The sequence below is a fragment of the Manis pentadactyla genome, chromosome 11 (assembly GCF_030020395.1).
Source record: "Manis pentadactyla isolate mManPen7 chromosome 11, mManPen7.hap1, whole genome shotgun sequence".
Classification (NCBI taxonomy): Eukaryota; Metazoa; Chordata; class Mammalia; order Pholidota; family Manidae; genus Manis; species Manis pentadactyla.
In genome coordinates this window covers 21,360,272-21,384,875 of record NC_080029.1, presented here as the reverse complement: position 1 = coordinate 21,384,875, position 24,604 = coordinate 21,360,272, and the positions used below count along the sequence as shown (strand labels likewise).

Genomic DNA, 24,604 nt, shown 5'->3' with positions numbered 1-24,604 from the left:
ACCTCACTGCTCTGGCTCTGCTGCAGACCGAGCTGCTCTCTGGAAAGCCCTCGACCCAGGTCATTTATTCAAGTTGGTTTGGGCTCCCCAGGACATCAGGGCAGTGGAGAGAGAAGAGCTGTGTTGCAGGCTGCTGCTCCCAGGAAGGACTGGCCCCACCCTGGGGACCCCAGCAGGGGCTGCCCCCAGGACTGTGTGGCCAGGCTGTGGGCGCAGCTGACAGCTTCACTCCTGGCATCCCTGCCCAACACTTGGGAACTGATGAAATTACAAGGAGATCTCCGCCCTCTCAGTGGTTTATAAACAAACACACATTGAAGCACGAAAGTAAAAATGGCAAGTCCATTCACTTTGCTGGCCCAGAGGCAATTACACGTAGCAGTCCTGCTCAGATCCATCCAAACCTTTTCCTATGCACAAATACATTTATACACGTACATACTATGCCATATTTTATAAACAAAAGCCATCATGTCATATTATTCCAAACACTATCTGGGATACCTTTTCCAGGTATAGTTGCAAATACTTACAAGTTATTTTAGTGTCTCCAACTTGTCTGGATGTCAGAATCTCTTGTGGGGCATCTTTTAAACAGAGATTGACAGGTCTCACCCCAGTCCTACTGAATCAGAAGTTTTTAGAGAGAGGCCTGAGTTTTTATGGATTTGTATTTTCAGTAAGTGTCTCAGGTGTTTTTTTTTTCATTTTTAAATTTAAAAAATTGAGATATAATTGTCATATAACATTTAAATTAGTTTTAGTGTTAGGTATACAACATCTTTGGGGGATGCTTATGGAAAATGTCCTGCCTTGTTAGTAGTTGAAGATAATCTGATATAAGGATGTACTTATTAGCCAGTCTCAGGTTGCTGAACATTTAGATTGTCTCCAGCTTTTCTTTTATTCATGCTATAAACAATACGACAAGCATATTGTACAAGTACCCACGTGTGTGTTTCCATAGAACAGTTTCCAAGAAGTGGAATAGCTAAGTCCCAGGCTTACCAGGAACTTCTTTGTCCTTCTGAGAGTGTGTATGGAACCGAATAGCAGGACAGAATTTGAGCACTTGTGTGTTGGGACCAGTATTATCCAATGGAAATATAATGTGAGTCATATACATCATTTAAAATTTTCAGCGACCGCATTCATTTAAATATATTTTATTTTAGCTGACTTATCAAAAATATCATCTGTCTTGCCAATAGGTTAAGCCCTGGTCAAGTTCACTATGGATTCAATGTGACCAAAGAAATGACAATAGAACGTTCTTGGGGTGAAAGGGTTATACCCAACTTTATTCCCACAGTGGCAGGTCAATCACTAAAATCCCATCCACTCAGAGCGAGTCTGCACGCAGCAAGCCGGTCTCTGCCTCTGGACCTCTCTGCCCCTGCAGCCGTCCTCTGGGCCTCTGTCCTGGGCACTGCCACCACTCCAGTCTCATCTCTGCTCTCCTGCAGCCTTGCAGCCATGCCATCGTGTTACCCAGAGCACTGGGTGGAGATCTTTATATAGAGTAAATAACAACATATTGCCCACACGTGTGTAGTGAGCTAGCCAACCAGGGCCAGGTGAGAACCCTGGCCACAGAAACCTTCACTTTATTCACATCATCTCAACATATAATCAAATAAAAATAATGAAAAGCTTTCCATCTATTTTATGTCTTTGAAAATTGGTGTGAATTTTTTACTTTACAGCACACCTCAGCTCAGAGGAGCCAACATTTCAAATGTTCAGACGTCACATGGGGCAAATGGCTATTGTGTTGGACAGCACACATCTAGACCTTTTCTTTTACTTGGGAGATATTTATAGGGGGTAAGACACAAACTGCCGAGGAGCAGCCACAATCTCCTGGCTGCAGGGGCACTTGGCATCCATTATTGTTCACTGCTCACAAAGAAGCTTGGTGGCAAGAAGGTGGGTTTTCACACAGGATTAAGCTGAATGACATTTTAGGTTAAAGACATTTTCTCTTCAGAACGGCCCTATAAGGAAAGTAGGGCCTAGATTACTCTGATGCCTATTATTTTTAAATAAAGGTGATAGTTTGCGAAGATCACACAGCTTACACACAGGGAGGCAGAGCCAGAATCACGTCTTCAGGTTTCAAGGCCTAGGGTTTTCTTTTACCCCACAGATCTCTCTAAGACAGTTATCCAAATCCCATCCTCACATTAGTGATACAGGAAGAACTGTCAACAAATTGATTTATTAGAAGTCACACCGTCCGTTTAATCCAAACGGTGTACCAGTCGGTAGACCCGTGGGTTGAAAACATGTTCGCTGCCTCCCTCTGGTGGACATCTGAGTTATTGCAAGACACTGGTAAACGTATTTGTGGGCCTTCCTAGTTTGTTAAAGAAATATATAGAAACATGACAACTAACACGGAGGAGGTCCTTGAAATTTTTGTAAAAAGGTTCCTCATACTGGGAAAATTTGGGAATCCCTGAAGTAGATCTTCTGTTTCAGACTGTCAGAGGGACAGTCACCAACAGTGACGAGCTGCAGTTCTGCTTCAGATCAGTTATGTCTTTTTTTTGAAGCATGTAAACTTGTATTTGATTTTTATCTCCATTTCCAAGTTTACTAGTGGGCATGTTAGCGTGTCTGTTCCCCAGCTAGGCTGTCATCTCCTCAAGGGGAAAGACTTGAATCCCTAATTGAAGGCTCTGGACATTCTGGACACTTGAATGAGTATTGCTGACGAGGGGGGGAAATGGATTAAAAGCATGAAATAACTATGCAGTTTGTAATGGAATCTACTGCTTTTGCTTGCTCAGAATCCTTTTCTCTTGTCCCCCTCAATCCACACAGACTTTTAGTGAGGCTGCCAATCAAGTAGCCTGCCTCCCCTGGCTGATGGGTAGGCCTAGAGATTTGAATCTTTATAGAGTGACAGGGGGTCTGTGTCCTCTCCAAAACCTGGATGAACAAATGCAATTAGTCAACCATTAGAGCTCTCTGATGCTTCAGCTTTTCGACCTCACACCCTAACAATAAATTGCTTTTTCATTATGCCTAGAATAAATCTACAATACAGCATATTACATTTTAATTTAATTCTGCTTCAATGAATGAGTTCTCATAAGCCTCAAAAGAATGTACAACTAGCTAAGGGTACACTAGCTCTCGTCCTTGGGAGGGCAAAGTGATGACTAACAACTAGTGCAATAAAAATTGTCTTTTAAAAATGTCATGCTGCAATTTGGTAACCTCTAAGGATTTGGGGCATGAACAGGACTTGTTTGGTGAGGACAAACAGAGGCCTTTTGTGAGGAAAGTAAAATGGCTTGAGCAGGGGCCTGTGCATGCTAGAAGACTAGGAGCTCAGTCGCCTGGCACTGGAGCCCCATGCTGTACCCCCATCAGGCATTAACCAGGGCCTCAGCAGGCTGACTTGGGGGTGTGATTCTCCATCATCCATGAGAGACCCATGGAGGTCTGTGTCCCTGCAACCCTATAGCCCCACACACCCATGACCTTTCCCTCCTTACCAGCCCCATGCTCCTGATCCTTCAATCCTCACTAATACTGACCTCTCAACAGGGAGGGCCGCACCCCATTTTGCACCCAGAGATCCTCAGATTGTGTCCGCACTCTTGGCCATGCTACGTCAACCAGAAGGCGATCTGGGTCCTTCCACCAAACCCAGGTGGCACAGTGAATTATATTTGAAAATCTTATTTGCAAGAATTAAGAAATGGCATATTGATGAGCTCAAGGTGATAGAACACAATGATGTCACACTGTTGACTGTTAACAGCTGTGGACATGCTGTCATATTTGCAGTGCTTCCACGCCCTTTGAAAAGAATGTCAGTCATCCTTTGGGGATTTTTGGGTTTTTCCCATGATTCTATACCAGTTAATCATCAATAAAACACCCTGCCGTGGATTCTATCAAGAGAGGACCCAGGGCCTGGTCCATGAATCCATACTGAACTGATGGCAACCTGATGACTAAATTTAGACAAGAGCTTAATGAAGCTTCATCCAACTGGATGATAACCAATAACAGAAGGGGGAAGGACCCTGTGAACTGAAGGTCTAAAGAGCTCCTCACTGGCTTATGATTCTCCAGGCCTAGAAAATAAAGCACTGAAGAGGGGAATATTTGGGGGAAATTAGGCTGCAGAATATTCACCAAATCAGCAAGGACACTTTGCCCAAGAACAGAAGTTACTGTGACAGGTGAAAAGTCACTGTGTGAACCATGATGGGGCTAACAACACATGGCTGTGCACAAGTTAACTGGGTGCCTGAGCAGAGATATGAAAATGGGGTGTCTGGGAAATGCCATTTTCGAGCTCCACACCATGTTTTCTTCCAGTTGTGGAGGTGTTATGGAAAATCTCACGGTGATAAAACCTTACTCCAATGTTGTAGAAATGGAAAATGGAGGCAAAAGCCACTTGTTAACCTGTCGGTTCCTTAAATCTGGCTACTGATACCGTCCTTCAATTGGTGATGTAAAAGTGGAACACTCCTAATTTTGTTAGCACTCGTGTTTTAAAAAGATGCACCTAAAAGCATAAATGCTAAGTTTACATTCAGAATTTTTTACGTTTAATATTTGAATAGGCAACACAATCACATGGTTCAGGTACATAGTCAAAAGTTTATGTCCCATCTCTGTCCTGTTGTCACACCATTTTCTTCCCTTGAAGCACACCAATGTCACTAGTGCCACATAAATTTTTTCTGCAATAATTTAGGAACACATACACATATCCATTCTTATCGGTTTTTACAAGAATGGCATCATTTTGTAAACATTGTTTTGCTTCTTGCATTTTTCATTTAATGTATTTTGGAGATCTTGTTTCCAAAGGTATATTAGCCCATGGAAGGATCCCTCATTTTTTGTGTATGGATGCTGAGTATCATATTCCTTGGCTATAGCATAATTTGTTCCATCAGTTCTTATTGACAGACATTTGAGTGATTTCCAGTTTCTGCTATTACCAACAATGTAGCCATCCCTTATAGTGCATTCTTAATGGGAACCACATGGCCCTCAAAAGGGGTGAAAGTGGGTTCTTGGCAGGAGCAAAGAAGTCTTTCTCTTTTCATTTATAAAGTGCAGATATATAGAGAGTGAGAAACATATATTCAGTATATCTATGGTATTAAAATTTCATGAGGGTGGAGGGGACAATTAGGAAAAAAAATATCTAAAATGGTTTCCTTAGGCTGCCCACTTAAAAAAAAATGTGGAGAAGCAGGAACATTGCCTTAGTCCAATCCCCACTGTCAGCAGAATGATGGACAGCAACGACTGGCTTAGGCCTGGCGTGGCACAACGCCTGGAACTGTGTGCTGTGACGCTGGAGCGAAGTTGGGATGCTGGTGGTGGGAGGGAGAGGGTGGCTTCAGAGATACCCCAGGGTTTGCAGTCTTGAGGCCAGGGGGCATCTCCCCAGGAGTCTGGGCACTCTGAGCTCCCCTTAGACTCTGCTCTCAGGTGTGGCCCAGGGCTGAGGAGTGAATATAACTTTTCAGTGATGTTCTTGTCTCTTTCTTGACTTATTCAGAAACGTTTGAAATATTAACACAGTTTTCTCTTGATTTTAGAGAAACTAGATTTAAAAAAATCCTCACAGATGTTGTCACTCAGCAAAAATCTGTCCCTTCCTTTCGCCTCATGTATTCATTTGGCACCAATAACCTCTCTTGTATGTAACTATGATCCACAGTCTTTGACAAAAAGAGGTAGGAAAGGGTAGTGAGTTTGCTGAGAGGAGAATTTAAATGTTCTCACTAGATAGAAAAATAAAATAAAATTTGTGGGTGATAGATGGGTTTATTATTTACCTGGAGGAACTCCTTTCACAACATATACATATATCAAATCACCATGATATACACTTTAAATATCTTAGAATTTGTTGATTTTACCTCAATAAAGTTGAAATTTGAAAAAAACTAAAAAAAAAACAATTATTGTGGTTCCTTCTCTAGTTCAGAGCTGGTTCACACACAATAGCCCTTTATCCCCTTGGACCCACGGGGCTCACGCATGTGTGAGGCTGCTTGTCCCTTCGGGAACCCCTTTCTGCAGCTCACACAGGCAGGAGGAAGCCAGCCCCTCGCCACACCCAGCTGCTTCCGTTTGCCATCCATCAGACTTGTTTTTCGTCCTTCCAGTGATTGCCAGCCCTCACCCGGCCTTCCTGGGGCCGAATCTGCTTCCTGAGTCTGACCTGCAGAGCCAGGTTGGAGGGCTGGCCAGCTGGACGGATCCCTCAAGGCACAGGGAGCAAGAAAATGTCACGGAAATTCTAAAACCACCCATGAAATACAACCAGGTGAAGAAAACTGCATTTCCAAGAACTCTCAGAGAGAGCAGGACGTGTGACTGCGAGGATGTGAGCCGAGGGTAGGGACAGGACCCCTCACCCACCCAGGGGCCTGCCCGGGAGCCCCGGCTGGCTGCCAGCCACCGTTCAGGGAAGTGGGTTCTGTTGACATGGAGCGTTTGTTTCCTGTGTGACGTATGCACGTTCAGGGGGAGCTCACCTGCTCTGGACAGTGGGGACAGAGACGGCACTGCCTCCCTCTGCTGCCCCCTCCACCTTCTCCCTTGTTCTCTAAATGAACTGCAACAAATATTTAAAGAATATTAGTTTGCTATGTCTCAATTATGAGCCTACCCAGGGCACCCAGGTGTCTGGGTCCAGCCTTAATCAGTTTTCATACATTCTAAGATATCCTTTCTATTTATTAGAAACATACATATAAAAAGAAAAAAAGCCTTCTAATTACTCCTCAAGTCCCAGAAGCCATAAAAGATTGATAATTTAACTATGTAAAAAAAAAAAGCATGAGTGACCCAAACCATCACGATCACAGTCTAAAAACAAACGTCAAACTGAGAGACATTGCAGTTCATTTAACAGCAAGAAGTTCATTTCCTTAATATATGAAGAGCTCATGGAAATCAACAAGGATCAGCAGTCTAACAGAAACAGTGAGCAAATAACATGATTAAGAGTTTACAGAAAAAGAATTTTCATGTGCCTTCTAGTTCATGGAAGATGATCAACCTTGTTCATAAAAGCAATGCAAACGGAACAACACTGAGAGCACTTTGGAGGCTCTTACTGGGAAAATGGAATCACCTTATGTAGCAGACATTCCTGTGACCCATTTCTGAGTTGCCTGCAGTGAGAGACATACCCTGCGCACACCACCAGTTTCCCACAGCGACCTAAGTAGAGAGGTGAACTCAGGTGAGCTCAAAAAGATGAGTTTGTTTGGGAAGAGCATAGGAATTGCAATTTGGGACACCGACTTCACAAACTATAGGGGAGTCCGTTGAGGGACTATGATAGACTGTATTTATGGGCAGGGAATGTGACGAAGGAAAAGTCCAGTTAGAATTTGTTAAAATCAAAACCAAATGGAGACCCACCTTGGAAACTTCCCGTGCAGACAGCACCAGTCTAGCACACAAACAATGCTCAACTCGGCCCACTTTGTGGGGCCAACCCAACCTGGGTCATCTCTGGTTTATGCCTCTGGCAAAACCTCCCAAGGTGGATAAGAGACAACCTCTGATCAAGCTCCCATCATCCATGAAAATTCCAGCACTACCAGTTTTCTGTAAATCAGGCGTTTATGGGAATGAATCTCTCAGTCCTTAAGTTTTGTCTTCCTGAGGGCACAATGTGTGAGACTCTCCATTTTAAATCCTGTGGTTCTATTTGAGATTGAAATTCGTTCACACTCACTTCAAGTGCCTGCTTCTCAGCTTCTCACGGGTGTCGAGGGAGCAAGATTAGAAGACGGGAGACAGGGAGGTGTGGGGAAGTGGTAGGGATGGAGCGAGGGGTGGGGCAGACCTTCGTTTCTCTTGTCATTGCTCTCCACACCCGCAGACTGGACGCTCGGCTGCGCTCAGACAGCCTCTTTCTGTTAATTCAGGGTTTAAAAAAACAGAACAAAACACAGCATGAGAGGTGCAAGGAGGCAGCACTGATGATGCTAACCAAAGAGAGGCCCAGATGATAAATGCCATGAATTAGGAAGACGGAAAAATGGAGGGTCCAGGAACATGTTCAGGGTGCCTCAAAGGCTGGATGTACAGACGCGGGGGCCTCAGTTTGAGAACCTAAGCTGTATTTGCTGAGGATCCTGCTTTGTCTCAGGATCTTCATGGGAAAGAACTTACGGCAAGTTAGCGGGCAAACATGGTCCATGGACACTGGGCTACTGATGGACAAGGGGACAGACTCAAGTACAGCCTAGGCGCTGGGCTTCAGTCTGTGTCGCTGTGTCCCAGCTCCCTGGGAGAGTCTGACGGGCCCTGATATAGTCAAGGCGCTGCTCCATGGACATCTGTCTCCTGTGTGGGGGCAATGGCGATGTGCTTTGGAGCCTGTGAATGGAATGGGGCTGGAGGGACACGTCCTCCATGGGGGCATCTCAGAGTGCTTTGGAGCAGGGGCCTACCTCACCCAAAAGAAATATCACCCCTTGAAGAAGACAGGAGACGTGACTCTAGTTAGCAGGCGACTCAAAGCCCGTGTCTGAGCCGGCCTGGGAACTCTAAGAGCTACCTGGAAGGAATGTGAGATGGGTCCCAGCTTCTCCCAGAGAGGGTGTGGCTGGAGCCGAGGGAAGAGCCTTTTTGTTATCAGGCACAGGATAGGATTTTCACCTCTGGTGTGACGGTGTCTGCGAAAGCACAGTATTGCTTAGCCAGGAGAGAGAGAGAGAGGGGACAGGTTGTTGGAATCCAGGCTTGCTGCCTGGGGAGGGCTTCAGCCTGTAAGGGTGAGCCATGGAGGGTTCTTGAGCAGAGGAACGCATGCTGCTTACACATTGTTTGGGAAGTTCAGTCTGGTATATAGGGGACTAAAGCGGAGGGGGGCAGAGAAGGCATAAGACCAGTGCTAACAGGACTGGAAGATCTCAGTCCATGTGGTAACAGCAGGAATGGAGAGGCTGGAGGATCTGGGACAGCAGAGGGAGCATCTGTTTGCTGCTGTGGCCTCCGCCTGCCTCCGGTCCCCACCTCGCCTCTTCCTGACTGACTCCAACCTGTCCCCTAGGCTCCAGCTGCTCTTTCAGACGGGCCCCCTGACTCCCACCTCCCCTCACCAGGAGGAGCAGGGCCTACCTGTGCTCCCGGCCACACCTCCACCTTTCCCTCACCTGTGCGCTTGGCTCTCCATTTGCATATTGTGTGCCTATCACATGTTATTGGTACTTATGGGGCTAGGAAAGAGGGAGGGGTCTACAGTGCCTTTCTCTGAGGAAAAAAATCCATAGATTCCAGTTTTATTTTATTTATTTTTATTTTGGTACCATTAATTTACAATTAAATGAGGAACATTATGTCTACTAGACTCCCCCCATCACCAAGTCCCCCCCACATACCCCACCAGTCTCTGTCCATCAGTGTAGTAAGATGCTGTAGAATCACTACTTTTCTTCTCCGTATTGCACAGCCCTCCCTGTGTCCCCCCTCATTATACATGCTAATCATAATGCCCCCTTTCTTTTTTACCCCCAACTTATCCCTCCCTTCCCACCCATCCTCCCAAGTCCCTTTCCCTTTGGTAACTGTTAGTCCATTCTTGGGTTCTGTGAGTCTGCTGCTGTTTTGTTCCTTCAGTTTTTTCTTTGTTCTTATACTCCACAGATGAGTGAACTTATTTGATACTTGTCTTTCTCTGCCTGGCTTATTTCACTGAGCATAATACCCTCTAGCTCCATCCATATTGTTGCAAATGGTAGGATCTGTTTTCTTCTTATGGCTGAAAAATATTCCATTGTGTATATGTACATCTTCTTTATTCATTCATCTACTGATGGACACTTAGGTTGCTTCCATTTCTTGGCTATTGTAAATAGTGCTGTGATAAACATAGGGGTGCTTATGTCTTGTTCAAACTGAGCTGCTGCATTCTTGGGGTAAATTCCTAGGAGTGGAATTCCTGGGTCAAATGGTATTTCTATTTTGAGCTTTTTGAGGAGCCTCCATACTGCTTTCCATAATGGTTGAACTAATTTACATTCCCACCAGCAGTATAGGAGGGCTCCCCTTTCTCCAGAACCTCACCAGCATTTGTTGTTGTTTGTCTTTTGGATGGTGGTGATCCTTACTGGTGTGAGGTGATATCTCATTGTGGTTTTAATTTGCATTTCTCTGATGACACGCGCTGTGGAGCATCTTTTCATGTGTCTGTTGGCCATCTGAATTTCTTCTTTGGAGAACTGTCTGTTCAGCTCCTCTGACCATTTTTTTATTGGATTATTTGCTTTTTGTTTGTTGAGGTGCATGAGCTATTTATATATTTTGGATGTCAACCCTTTATTGGATCTGTCATTTATTAATATATTCTCCCATACTGTAGGGTACCTTTTTGTTCTATTGATGGTGTCCTTTGCTGTACAGAAGCTTTTCAGCTTGATATAGTCCCACTTGCTCATTTTTGCTTCTGTTTCCCTTGCCTGGGGAGATATGTTCATGAAGAAGTTGTTCATGTTTATGTCCAAAAGATTTTTGCCTATGTTTTTTTCTAAGAGTTTTATGGTTTCATGACTTACATTCAGGTCTTTGATCCATTTTGAATTTACTTTTGTGTATGGGGTTAGACAGTGATCCAGTTTCATTCTCTTACATGTAGCTGTCCAGTTTTGCCAACACCAGCTGTTGAAGAGGCTGTCATTTCCCCATTGTATGTCCATGGTTCCTTTATCATATATTAATTGACCATATATGTTTGGGTTAATATCTGGACTCTTTATCCTGTTCCACTCGTCTCTGGGTCTGTTCTTGTGCCAGTACCAAATTGTCTTGATTACTGTGGCTTTGTAGTAGAGTTTGAAGTTGGGAAGAGAGATACCCCCTGCCTTCTTTATTTTTCCTTCTCAGGATTGCTTTGGCTATCCAGTTGTTCTTGTGCTTTATTTTGTTGCATTTTACTTTTTCCTAATGTCACCTTAAAGATTAAAAGTAGCACCAAGGTGGGTGCAGCTTAGTGTTGGGCAGTGATGCCGAACTCAAAAATAATTCCCTGAAGAGACATTGTTAGATTTGTTTTTCTAATTGTCTGTTCCCTCTCTGCTCCTTCATGAATAAAATTTTAATAGCACACATATCCTGTGTGTCTGTTTGTGTTCCCTGGTCCTTTGGAGGGTGACAAACCATTGTAATATCTAAGATTTTTTCACACACTCCCACCAAGAACCCATGTTCTCCCCCTTGGGGGCTATATCATCCCCACGGAGAATACATGGTGCAGGGTGACTGTATGTGCTTCCTCAGACTGTTGTAGCAAGTTACCACAAACCTGGTGCCTTAAAGCAACAGAAATTTATCACATCACAGTCCTGGGGCCTGGAAGTCCGGAATCGAGGAGTCAGCAGGGCTGTGCACCCGCACTGGCTCTCGGGGAGCGTCTTCCGTGCCTCTTCCAGCCGCGGTAGGGCCTCCTCCAGGTGTCCGCCAGCCTGCTTGCCTCGTCGCAGTCTCTGCCTGCTCTTCATGTGGTCTCTCTTCTCTGCCCTGCGCTCTTGTGTGTGCCAGGTTCCGTCTGCCTTTCCGTCACTGGATTTAGGGCCTACCTCGAAAATCCAGAATCGCATCTGGAGATCCTCAGTTTTTTCCCAAATAAGGCCACATTCACAGATGCCAGAGTTAAGACATGAAAATACCTGTTTGGGAGCTACCATTGAACCCACTGCAACGACGTAAATATTCTGGGCGGCAGGGGACATAGCACCGTCAGTGACGAAGCAAGAAAGATGATACAGTGTAAAAGTTCTGCGATGCTTCCAGCAGCCACCGTGGTCGTTTCGCGGGACCTGCGGGAGTCAGTGCCCTCGGATCTCACCTGTCCCCGGCAAAGCTGTTCCTCTGTTTTAATCCGCCACCTTCCCGCAGATGCATCCTTTGGCGCCCTCTAGTGGGACTTGCGGTAACTGCCAAGGCCTAGTTTTCAGAGAAAGCTATCGCAGTTAAAATGATTAGCTATGCGTGAGACGTACGGTAGAAATTAAACAACAAAAAGAACTTGGAGCGTCTATATTATAATCTAGTACATTTTACTGTCCCCTCTCAAGAGAAGCGATGCTAGGCAGAGTAAGGGGAGGCCGCTTGTGTTGTGGCTTTGGGTTCTGCTCTGCTCCGCCCTCCCCTTTACACAAAAGGGAAGTGGAGAGGGCCTTCCTGCAGTGGGGGAAGGAAGGCGGCGTGTGCGTCTCCTAAATCCTAAAAAAGGGGTGAGTAATGAAGAGTAATTCCAGTGGTGAAAAGATACTGAAAACTTCTTAGTTGTCTATTTCTAATAGCAATTACTCGGTAAGACTTTTGGAAAAAACCTAAGTGAATTCCCTGACTATATTCTGTGCCAGATTTATCGTTATGTTCCTTCGACAGTATCAGTCTAGTGAACGAAGAAAGATCCATGGGAAAAGGTGCATTTCCCAGCTAACTGTAGACCCACCGCACACCGATACAACAGGACTTCCCGAGATCATTCCCCGTCCTGCTAACCCCCCACGCGTCAGAGTTCTTCTCTTGCCTGGCACAGGGCCTTGGATTGAAACATCCAGGCAGCACTGAGGGGAATTGCCCCTCAGAGGTTGTCTTGGTGTCTTTTCACTGGTGGCTTATGTACTAATGTTTCCTACTTTTCAATCTGCAAAGGGCTCTGCCACTTCAGTGGGCTGTCTGTCTTCAGTGCAGAGTTCTCCTATGTCTGCAGCTCAGCCACCCTCTGTAGGGTAGGAGTGGTCACTCCTGGGCCCCCCACAGGCCATGGAGGCAACTTCCCTTTCTCTCTCCCCAGAGCTGTTTACCAGCAGGGATTTCTCCTCCCTGTGCAGGAATAGGGCAGGAAGGTCAGGGAAATGTCACTTGATGTAGGTGACTTGCACAACGATAATCCTTCCAGTACATCTGCATTTAAGCACGTTTCCTCAAGAGCTGACCCTGAATCTTAAACATCGCCTATAATGTTATTTCTAAGTCCATCCACTAATTCAAACTTTAATGGAGTTGATTTTCATGTTGGGCATCATGCCAAGCTCTGGGCACACACTGATGAGTAAGACAGAAATGGTGTCTGTCCTCCTGGGATTTACTAACAGGAGGCCAAGTTTAAATAAATACTGTGAATAATCAAGGAAGTGCTCTAAATATGGGAAAGTAACAGAGGTGGCAAGTCTGAGCAGATACTGGAGGAGAGTGGGCCTGACCAAAGGGCAGAGGGAGGGAAGGCAGGCAGTTTGAAGAATCGAATGAAGCCAGGTATGATTGACACCACACAGGCACTTAATCCTCCATTAGCTTTATTAATCTTTTCCACTAGTTTAGCTACTTCAGGAGGATGGATGTGGGAGGTCTCGTGCTAAATTTGTAGACAAAATGGGTTGGTAGCATTTGGAGTTCAGTTAGCTCTTAAAAATTGAAATCAGGAAAAGCAGCTTTGTTTGTGGAAAGCTCCCAGAGGCCATTTTTAAATGAAGTCATTGAGGATGGGCAGATATCTGATTCATTGTGTCACCCTGGGTTCCCACGATTAATAGTGTAACAGTGAAAAAGCTTGGCATCTCTGTCTTCATACTGAATCTGTCTCCTTTGCTGACAATCTCTAGGTCAAAAGGTTCTGCTCAGCCCTGCAGTCCTGAATGTAGGCTTTTTAATCATCAAAAGAAATTTTGTTCATGACTTAAGATTGATAAAATCAGCCCCTTACCCCAAACTTGTACAAAAGTGGGTACAAAAATGATGACTGGATTGTCAAGGACTCACAGGAACATCATGGCCAGACCCATGTCAATGAAATGACTGGCGCCGACTAACCAAGGACAAGGAGTTTCACTTCCCTCCTCAGACCCTTGCTGCTGTCCAGGTGTCTGAGGCCCATGGTCACCTGCTGACCTCAACCTCCTTCCGCTCTTCCTTCCGTAAGATAAATAAGCTTGAAATCAACCCTGAGTTAAGACGGCTCTCTAGGACATTAGCCCACTGTCTTCTCAGTCCACTGGCTTTCCAAATAATTTTACTTACCCAACACTTAGTCTCTCAACTTTATTGGCGTGTCGTGTGGTGAGTGGCATGAGCTTGCACTTGGTACCAAGAGTGGGAGCTGTATAGAGAGAAGTTATCATGAAGATGATTTCCATAACCAACAGACTGTTAACTTCACAGACTGCTGACGCTGTAAAGGAAGATGAAATGTGTGATTGGGCAGCCTATCTACGATGGCCATCATCACCTCCTTCCTTCTCTGCCTGGCCATACCAAGCCTCAGCTGAGAGATGGAGTCTATTCCTCTGCCCCACACCCTTCAGTCTGGCCCAAGTGACACACTGACCAGCAGGATGCAGTGGAAATGATGTTTGGGGCTTCCTGAGGCCAGGTCCCAGGAAGCTTTGCAGCTCCAGCTGAGCTCCTGGAATGCTCATTTGGAGGCAGTTTTATGGACCCTGAGATCCCCACAGAGAGGGGGATGCTGCCCAGTGCCCAGCTGTTTGGCCATCCCAGCCCAGGCACCAGGGGTGAGCAAAGCAGCCGTCTTGGGTATTTTGGCCCTGGAAGATATCAAAACAGAAAAATGCATAAACCCCCGATTTATAGCTCCCCAAGCATTTCAAGCCACCCTAGTGGAGGCCCCAGACCTGGCGAAGCAGTGATAAGCCAATCTTGGTGTGCTCTAGATGTTTTTTTTAAATTCCTTTACAATTTTTAAAGCAACAGTAGGTGCCTGTAAATGCTGCTTTGGCAGCACATGCTGAAACTAGAACAGCATGTCCACATGGACTGGAGCAAGGCTGACATGCAAATTGGAGACTTGTACATTTTGTTGTTACTCTTTCCTGGTTCCCTAAGCATGGTGTTCACACCTCCACTATAAGCCTCACCATGCTGCATTAGGGGGACAGCATACCATGCCATTTAGCTTGGGTTTTATAGTCAAGAGTCTTATTTGAATTCGTTTTGTAACTTACTAGGTGAGTGACCTTGAGAAAATTGGCTTAGCTTAAGTTCCATTTCCTAATATGTTACAAGAGAATGATGTGAATAGTACCAACATCAAGGGGTATTTAAAATTCTGTAATGCATGTAAAGCACCTAGTGCTTGTCACATATTCATATCCTGTGCTCAATAAAATGGTGATGGTGACCCCCAGAGCACAAGACCTGTTCTTACTTCTCTTTAAATTCACTGTACATTTCAGTGCCTGGAATGTGATTCATTCAGTAGGTGATTCATAAAAACTGTTGAATGAATGACAATGTGAAACCCTATGTTATAAATTTTAAGACTGAACTCAGGAGAGTCAATGGGAGAACTGTTGAGAATGCAAGACCCACCAGTGGACCATGGCGGTTGTGTGTGGACCCTTCCCTTATGCATCTGTCATATTTGTCATCATGACCCGTGCTGGAATGGTAACACAATTAAAAATCCCCCTTCATTAGTGGTAATGGGTCTGATAGGATGCAACTTAATTTTTCTGTACTCAAGGTTAGGGTTTCATCCTTGTTCATAGGCTTCTTCTATTTCACTGATCTAAGGCATAAATGTCCTGCCCCTAACTTACTTTGTTGTCTCTGGTGAGACCTAATAGAGTCTTTGGTTTAACAAACCTGTGTACACTAAGTCTCCATTAAGTTATTTCTGTCGTTTCAGTTACTTTTAAGCTGCAAACGAGGAAATACAGATACCAATTAAATAAACTTAAGGCTTCTTCAATTACTCTTTTCCTTGCCTTTTAAGTAATAAAGGCACTGTTCACAGCTCCCGTGTAGACAGTTTCACTTACGGCATTTATTTCACTCAGAGTCAAAGTAGGGACCACAGGAAAAGAGTATGCTGTCCTCACCTCTCTGCTCTGGCAGTAAATTTCTGTGCATTATGTAAGATATTACTAGCCAAAGAACCTTGCCCAAACAGTATGCAAAAGATAAAATGTATGCATAGGCTGGAGATAGTCTGGTAAATTCTTTATCAATATATATAAGGGAAATAACAGCTGGATGATTCCCTCCACTCCCTTTTCCCTTGAACAATCAGGATTAGCTTTTATTCATTTCAAAAATGTTTTTTAGAAAAAAACTCAAAACTTTTCTAAGGAAAAAATATTATAGGCAAGGGCATGGGGGAAGAGTGGGGAAACCCAGATGTGTCAACTCTGAAACTCACAGCTGTGCTTTCACATCTTAAAATAAATCTGTTTCCAAGAGTGGAGGTTTCTGTTGTTCACGTTTAAATCGTGAATCATGTAAGACTCACTGGCATTTTTATGTTCAAAGTTGGCACCCTTGTTTAGGATACTTATTAAAATCTCATACCTATTACCTACCTATCAGAGTTAGGAGAAATTATTTTCAATCCTGACAGACGAATTAATAGAGTTGTACTGGGAAATAGAAGGCAAAAGGAAACTTGACTGAACAAAAACAAAACATTTATACAAATGTTCCAAAGACAATTAACTGAACATATTCTACTCAAATTACATGAGAAAAAATTATGTGGGGTTTTTAGAAGTAGGATTTAATACACAATTCAGCATTAACAATAGGACATGTTTAAAAGAAATTAAACATTTGGCCACTAGGAAAATCAGAGTTCTGCTAAAAATATAATATTAATAATAAATTACCAAGTTGGTAGAATTTTTAACCTGATGACTTTCTAAGTAGTGGCAGAAATGACATGGGAAAAAATATACAAGATCCGTAATATAGCAGCACCTCCTTTTGAACTGGTAAATTATAAAGCTCATTTTACTTGACTATTCAAGTATTTGGAAAATAGCCATAAAATAAAACATCTTTTTTCAGTTTCTACTACAGAAATATTAATTTTTTGCTCGCATACATTCATGTATATGCTCTAACATAGTATTTCAAGGCTAGCATAACCAATCAAAATTGGTGTCATAAAGGAAGTTAAAGGAGAGAGGCTGTTTCTCACCACATTGTTTCCAATGAAGACCAAGGACTCATTCTGATACTTGTCAGAGAGGGGCTAAGTGGTTAATAGGCATTACACCCAACTCCAGGGTGAATGGTCAAACCGCTGATGTTGTGTGGCTCTGAAGTCCCACTTCTCAGAGGTCAGTCAAGGTCATCTGGGGTGGCTGTGCTTCCAGAAGTTAAATCAGAGATCCAATTTCTCACTTACCATAGTGTGCATCATCCAGACTTTTTATCCAAGGATCTGATGCTTCTAAGCTGGGAATGGTTTAGCTCAATTTCCTTCTTGAGCTGGCTGCTAGGAAGTTATAATTTATAGCCCACTTCTAACATGCATTTTGTGTTTAAAGTTCACTCTCGGTTTGTCTTTTTTTCCATTTCTCCTTTCCTTAGATCATCTTATTTTATGTAAATTTTATGACTGTATTGGATGAGGCTCTGTAAGCCCTCTTAAAAACTTTCTGGGACAAGGCAGTACGTAAGCAAACTTTAGATACATTTTCCTATAATCAGCAGAGGCTGACTGAAGTCAAAGATCTCAGATTTAAAAGAACAGTAACAGGGTGAAATAGGTGAAGGGGATTAAGAGGTACAATCCCCCACTTATGATATCAGTATGGATATGTCATGTACAGCATAGGGAACACAGCCAATGATACTGTAATAACTGTGTATGTTGACAGACAGTAACTAGACTTATTGTGGGGATCATTTTGTAATGCAAAAAAAAAAGGTAACACTTCTTGGCAAATTTCTATTCTCCTTAGGACAAAATTCAATGTATAGAAATCTGAATTTCAGAGGTTGACAATAAATAAAAGATGGATTCAAACTGCCCTACATGAATGTTTGCAGAAGCTTAGGAAATCCCAGAAAGGACCATTAAACACTGAAATGATTCAGGTTAAAAACCAAGTGTGACCGAAAAGGGCTTGTTCATGGTCATGGTACATTACCGCATACAGGATAACCAGAGGTGGAGTCTTTATTTCACAAGTTTCAAGATACAGTACAAAATGAATCTGTACATCTCTCTATTAACAGGATTTGTTTACACAATTATATTACACTTCACCAGCCTTTATACTGTATTTAATTAAATACAAAATAAATTTACAAAAAAGTCTGTTATGGTGTTCCTTCCAATGCCAGCTTATGGTCTTTTAAATTTCTCCTAAATATTGATAGTGGTTATACCTTGATCGCATGAACATTTTGATTTTTTTTAATCATAGCGTCAGCTTGTTTGTCATTCCAAATAGGAAAAATGGTACATCTGAGATGACTCCCTGCACACAACCAAGACACCCTTCTCATGCACACAAAATCAGTATTTATTTGTACAGTCATTTTAAAATACAAATGATTTTTACTTGGGATATTTTAGATTTTCTTTAAATACCAAGACGGAGAAATTTAGCTTCTTTTCAATGACTACCACACATTTAAAAATCCGGTAGTGCCTCGGACAATATGGTATTCAGAAATTTATATTTTCACTTTTTTTCGAGGGTAATGACTGATGAAAGAATTTTCATGAAAATAAGAGTTTCTTTTATTTCTTGCACACTTCTAGTCATAATATTGTGCAATAAATATTAAATACACTTTCAAAACAAATCCTAGCTGTCAGTGGGGCAAGTGCAGCCCACAATGCTCCTCTTGGCAGGTAAAGGGGCTGTTTATCTGAAGCATTTTGTTTTGAAATGTGCATGTGAAATGTTAGTCCAAACCTCTGTAAAGGAAGTCTTTTGCAGATGTAGCTAAATGATAATACACATGCTACACATGAAGAGTTGTGTTCTTCACTTACAGGCTTGCATGCATACTTCCAAAACACTGGTTTGAAGAACAAAGAAAGGAGGGAAAAACAAAGCAAAAAAAAAAAATTCTATATAAAATACTTAAGTTTTCTGGAGGCAACAGCAACTGCTTAGTTAAATAAAGTATCAGGTCATCACCAGATCATGGGTAGAAGTCTCTAAAACTTCTCAATGATACAGAGATAAAACAGCTTAGCAGTAAAACTTTCACAAATTAACCTTATATGCACAAGGTAACAAATTCTCAAGAGTACTTAAGATTAGTGATTCATAAATTAATCTCATTTAAGAGCTAAATAGTGAATTTTTGGGGGAAAAAAGGGCTTTTTACTTTCTTCGTGCCACTGAATATTAACCAAAAATACACTTTACTCAGAAAACAGAAACAAAAACTTCAAACACATAAAGAAAAAAATCTGAAGACCAATGCTACCTTTTTAACATAAAATAAAAGCAAAACGATAGTCTCAAGATTAAAACAGTTTACTAACCAACAAAGCAGATAACAGGAGAAGATAACTAAGTAGACTACCACTGCCATCACCTTCAAAGGCAGGAAGACAAGACTATCAAAGGGGTCGTGGGGACAGGCTGCCAAGGAGAAATGAAGCTACACTCTAGCTGCTAACTCTAAATTCTAACATTAAAACTCCTGAATCCTGGAGTTAGTTTAATGTCACTGACATTAACTAGCTTTAGTTATGGTCATTTTATTCAAATGGATGCCATTTGTTTAGGTAAATATTGAGCATTATTTTAGGAGAAACACCAAACCCAGTTCCTATTTGCTTAGGTATCATGTCCCATGAACAAAAAGAAAAAGGGAGTGAAGTATTTTGAGACAGCCATAAGGACTGGAGTCATGAAGCCATAGAAACAAGTTATTTTAAAGATACCCTTCCAATTTCCAGTAGCATATGACCCAGGGTAAAACAGGAGGTGCAAAAAAGCCAAGAAAAGGATGTTTGTAATAGTAGAAATAAAAAGGACATGGCAAATGGTAAACTCATGGGACGTCTGTTACTGTAGGAAAAACCATGCTTTGCCATCTAGCTATAGGCACATGCTGTTTTACAAAATGCTTTTTCAAAATACTAATGAGGGAAGTAGAGATAGGAATTAAAAAGTTGTGAAAGGAGAAATGAGGTGGATGGTAAAGGTTTATTCATCTTAGAGGATTTTAAAACACTTAACTAAATTAAAACAGTTCCTCTGAAATGAAGTGTGGCTGCCACAACGGACTCGACTTATTTGAAGGGTGGGAGAGGAGGCAGTGGTGAAGTCGCCAACATCTTGTACCAACGGCACTCAAATCTCAGTGTTAAGACATCAAACAAGTCTTAATATCTAAGAGATGCCCCAAACGATATTACACTTTTCTGAGTAAAATTTCCTACCTTTCAGATATGCTTTTATACATATGGTTCTCTCCATGGCCACCTCTTCAACTTTGGAAGTAATTATTTGGGAGGAAAGTTTGCTTACCAGGTTTCTCGTAATACTCTAAACACACACAAAAAAGCATACAACATCACATTTAAAGCCTTCATGTTCATTACAGACTAATTAAATCTAGTTCTAAATACAACCCCAACTTCAAAATCCAAAGTCTTACAACTCTACAGTTAATAAACTTCAAGTTTTCTGGCAGATGGGGGATTATGGAAGAAGCATAAACACTAATACAGAGTGAGGTCAGCAGGCACAGAAAGCCTGCTCAGATACTCAGGCAGTCTCAGACTAGATGTAGGTTGGTGAATACCACCATCTGACAAAAGAAAACAAATTTGGTTTAAATTTTTTCATTTTTATGATAAATGAAGTTCTGTTCTCTGTTGTTTTTCTTCCATACTATTTAACACACAACTCCCTTCATTTCCCTAATGTTAACAGCGGGAGGGTGGTGAATGTGGTAACTACGCAAGGGAATGACTTTCTACTGTAGTATAAAACTGCAGAAATAAAATCTACCTGAACAGGATACACAGGCTTTAGCTTTCCTCAACTGCTGAATTTAACGCATCTTACACTCTCTGAGTTTTAGTAGTATAATGGTAGTCACTGCATGCCATATCCTGGCAATGACATTTCATATTTAAAGAATTCAGGAGGGTGATCTATTCTTTTGCAATAAGAAATGCAAAGTAAAATAAATCCTGGGAATAAATGCTTCAACTTTCAGGAAAGTGTTTCTATGATCTTAGTACCCCACCCAGAGTTCTTTCATATTATCTTCTAATTTCTTTCACTTAGTCCATCCTCTGGCTTCCAGATCCAAGCTCTATACACTCAAAACAAACAAGCAAATTACACTGAGTAGGTGGGACAAATTCACATGTTAGGAAACTCTTTAACAAGGCCTTTCAGTCTTTGAAGGAGGGAAGTATGGTAAAAAGCAGGATAATCACTGTTAATAGGAAACCTCCCAAATGTCCCTTATAAATTAACAAATATGAATATGTATACTTGCATGTGGATTGGTAAAGTTTCTCAGTTATCGATGTTCTGACACATTCTGAAGTGTTTTTTTTTTTTTTTTTTTATACTTAAAAGGCAAGGTCTAGTTTCAGACTTTCAAACATGTTAAGGTTAAACTTTCAACTAACTGGGTTTTCTTTTTTCCATTGATCAGTTTTTAGTGTCGATGCAGAAGATGTTAAAGGTGGTTGATAGAAGAACTTAGGCACATTGAGCGAATAACCCAAAGGACCCAGAAAAGACAGCTGGATAAGAGTAGACATGACTGTGTCTCATGTTTCCATAAAAACAAAAAAAGAACAAGAATAAAATGAGGAGAAGAAACAAGGAAAGCCATTGAGAGTTGTTATTCCATACGGCACTGAAACAAACATTCAGTTTAGGTAAGAGTTACTTATCCCTGAAAATAAAGGCATCAGATTCTAAGCAGCTTTAGGAATTCAATGCTTCCTTGTGCCTCTTCCAGGAGATGGCCACTGATCCAAAGTTGTAAATCAAATGCAAGTGTTCTCAGCAAACAATCTCCTTGGTTGTCACTGATCAAGGCTGCCCACAGTGGCTGTTACTGTGGCGGTGGCTGCTCTGGTGGGCCCTCCTGCTGTGGAGGCGCTGGCCGTGGCCCTGGAGGCCTGGGGACGGGCATGTCTTGGTGCTGCCTCTGCCGGTAAGCTATAACAGTTCCCAGCAGCAATGCAATGATGGTCATGAGGTAAAGGTCCCACTCAGGTCCCAAAAGCTGGTCCATATCAAGATGAGTGAATAAATCTCGAATCTTAATGAGAATATAAAAGTCATTATCATCACTTAAATGTTAGAGGAGAAACTAGGAAAGTTACATTACAAATTAGAAATAAATGCAGAACTTACTAACATAATTGGTTTTACAATAGGTTAAAAGCTTTCCAATAAAACTCAAGAAATTTGTGTCAGGAACTGAGCTATTACTGCGTAACAGTTGACTGTAGAGGGTTCCGTCCCATCAGTAATCTACTGCCCTAATTCCCCAAGCATTTTTCAAGAAAATATTTGAAAGGCACACTGGGGACAGTGGTGTGTGTGTGTGCGTAGGAACAGTGGTGTGTGTGTCCTGAAGAGAGAGACCCTCAATGGGAGATTTTGAGAACAAAGATGTAATATTTTTAGTATGATGTACAAGACCAAATCCTAGCCTGCAATTGATAGTTTTATTAGTTTTAAAATCTGTGAGACAAGGATCTGAAACAGTCCTCAGAAACAGCAGGCCGCCACGCTGTTAGCTTTTTAATTGAAGGAAGAGAGATTGTTCAGTTGGCAGAGGGTACACCACACCCTGGCTCACACTAACAAGCAATTACGAATTTGCCATTACAAATGTATAAACAACTGGGAGGACAGAGCCCAACACCTCCTGTCTTTTGCAGCCTTATATATACGTGGAGGACCACAGTAGCATGGGCTAGGGCTGCAAAAGGCAGAAGTAACTAAATTTTTCTTTATAGATGCTGGAGCAACATAGAAGGGAAATGGTGTGTCAACCCATTCTAAAAAATATTAACTGAAAGTTGAAACACCATCCTTTTCTGGTCGAGAATAAAGTTAAATGGCTCTTGTTTCTGTATACTTTTAAGGACCTTCAGAGTTAAATGCTGCATCACTTAATTCATTATGAAGAACTAGATACTATAAACAAAACGTGAAACTGGAGAACCAAGAGCACCTATATATAAGTATTGGTAACTAAAGTTGAGGGGAATGGGTAACCCATCTTCTACTAGGTTCTACCATTAGCTTATTTAAATAGTTCAAGGTATTTTTAGAGAAGAAAATTTCAGTGGTGTTTTTAATATGTTTCACTATCGAAAGAATCTGAAGTACAACAGCCTGGGCAGGTTCTCAAGTGCTTCTTCCTTTTTTAAAAAATTCTCTTTTTAAGAGACTGGTCTGAGTCTAGGTATTCATCTGATTTAATGCTTACTCAATTTAGTTAACTATTGTACCAAATTGCCATGGGTTAGTCTCAATTCTCCTTAAGCCAGAAACATCTACATCCATGAAAAATCTTTAGCTTCGGGAACCACTGTCAAATACACATGAGAGCTAATTGCTTTGTGGCTACATTCGCCATGATGTTTGCTGGCACTTCACCTGCGGGAGCAGAAGGGAACAAGACCACTTGCAGGATACTCCTCCCCTCCCCCCAATTTTTTTCAGTTCTCAACCCACCACACTGAGAATTATGTCACTGGGACTTTAATTAAAAGAGGCATAGTCCACTTACATTTGTTTCCCGTATGCATTGCAAGAAATACACCACGCCCAATTTGCAGAGTGCTAGGAAGACTGGTACTTGTGCATCTGGACTGGCTTCGGCTGCCATGTCATAAAAACGTTTTGCAAGGTGAATATCCTATAGGTAATAAAACAAAATTTACCTCTCTTTAAAATAAGTAAAAATAATTATTATTTAGTTTATATATTTTGAAAATTTATTTTACCTTTCAAGTTTTCATTTAAAAATGTCCCTACCTAAAGAAAAAAAATCTAAGCTTTAAACAGTAATATTTCCTTAACTATCTGCCTAATTTTGAAAAAAAAAAAGACTTAACTCATGTTCCTTCATCTGACACCCCATTTGCAGTGCAGATACATCTGTGCATATTGTCAATCTGGAAATCCCAGGCATGACCTAAAATTCTCAAGTTAACTTTTTCCTTCTTAAAACATCAGTCACTGTAAGCAATTTCTGGTTTATTTGGAGCTGTGACTTTGAAACTGGAGTAGATGTACTCAAGATTTCCCATGGGTACCTGCACAATGTTCAAGGCCTTGCATGCTGTGTTGCCCTGTCTTGGACACCTTTCTGTAAAGGCACAAACAAGTCATCATTAACTTTGTCCTTGATAGGAGTGTTTTGTATTAGATATATGTAGAATAGGATGGTGGGCCACTATAAATTTTCATTTAACAACCTCACTTCTTCCATGCCCTGACTATTGTCAAAGAATTCCAACCTCCTAGGAAAGAATGTCAAGAGACATGGGAAAGAAAGGCTAAACATTAAAAATGACTTTTTCCATTTGTAAATACAGCAGTTACTTTCAGCTATTACCTAAGCTTGTCCCTAGGGCATGTCATTGGTTACAAAGAAGAGTGCCTTCAAACAACAATAATTGTATGGTTAATGTCTTTGATTTTTAAAAAAATATAACAAAAATTTTTGGGGGCTGCTGTTCAAGATCATGGATCAAACTTTACGTGATAATGTGGACTCTGTGTGAATCATCATTTAGCAATCACATCCTGACTTATTTGTTCCAATTATAACCAATCCCCATCTTATTTAATACTTAATGTATTTCTGGCTA

At 41.9% G+C, this 24,604-nt stretch overlaps 1 protein-coding gene across 1 annotated transcript in view; it reads right to left on the bottom strand.

Annotated features, from left to right (window-relative positions):
- Nucleotides 1-17,928: 17,928 nt before the first annotated feature.
- The window catches only part of SEL1L (SEL1L adaptor subunit of ERAD E3 ubiquitin ligase), a 61,709-nt gene continuing 55,033 nt past the window's right edge, over nt 17,929-24,604 (bottom strand). Inside the window, exons 20-21 of the mRNA XM_036882026.2 lie at nt 23,518-23,646; nt 17,929-22,032 (exon numbers count right to left, since the gene is read on the bottom strand). Of these exons, the coding sequence (XP_036737921.1) occupies nt 21,823-22,032; nt 23,518-23,646 (339 nt within the window). The 3' untranslated portion in view covers nt 17,929-21,822. The remainder of the gene's footprint in view (nt 22,033-23,517; nt 23,647-24,604) is intronic.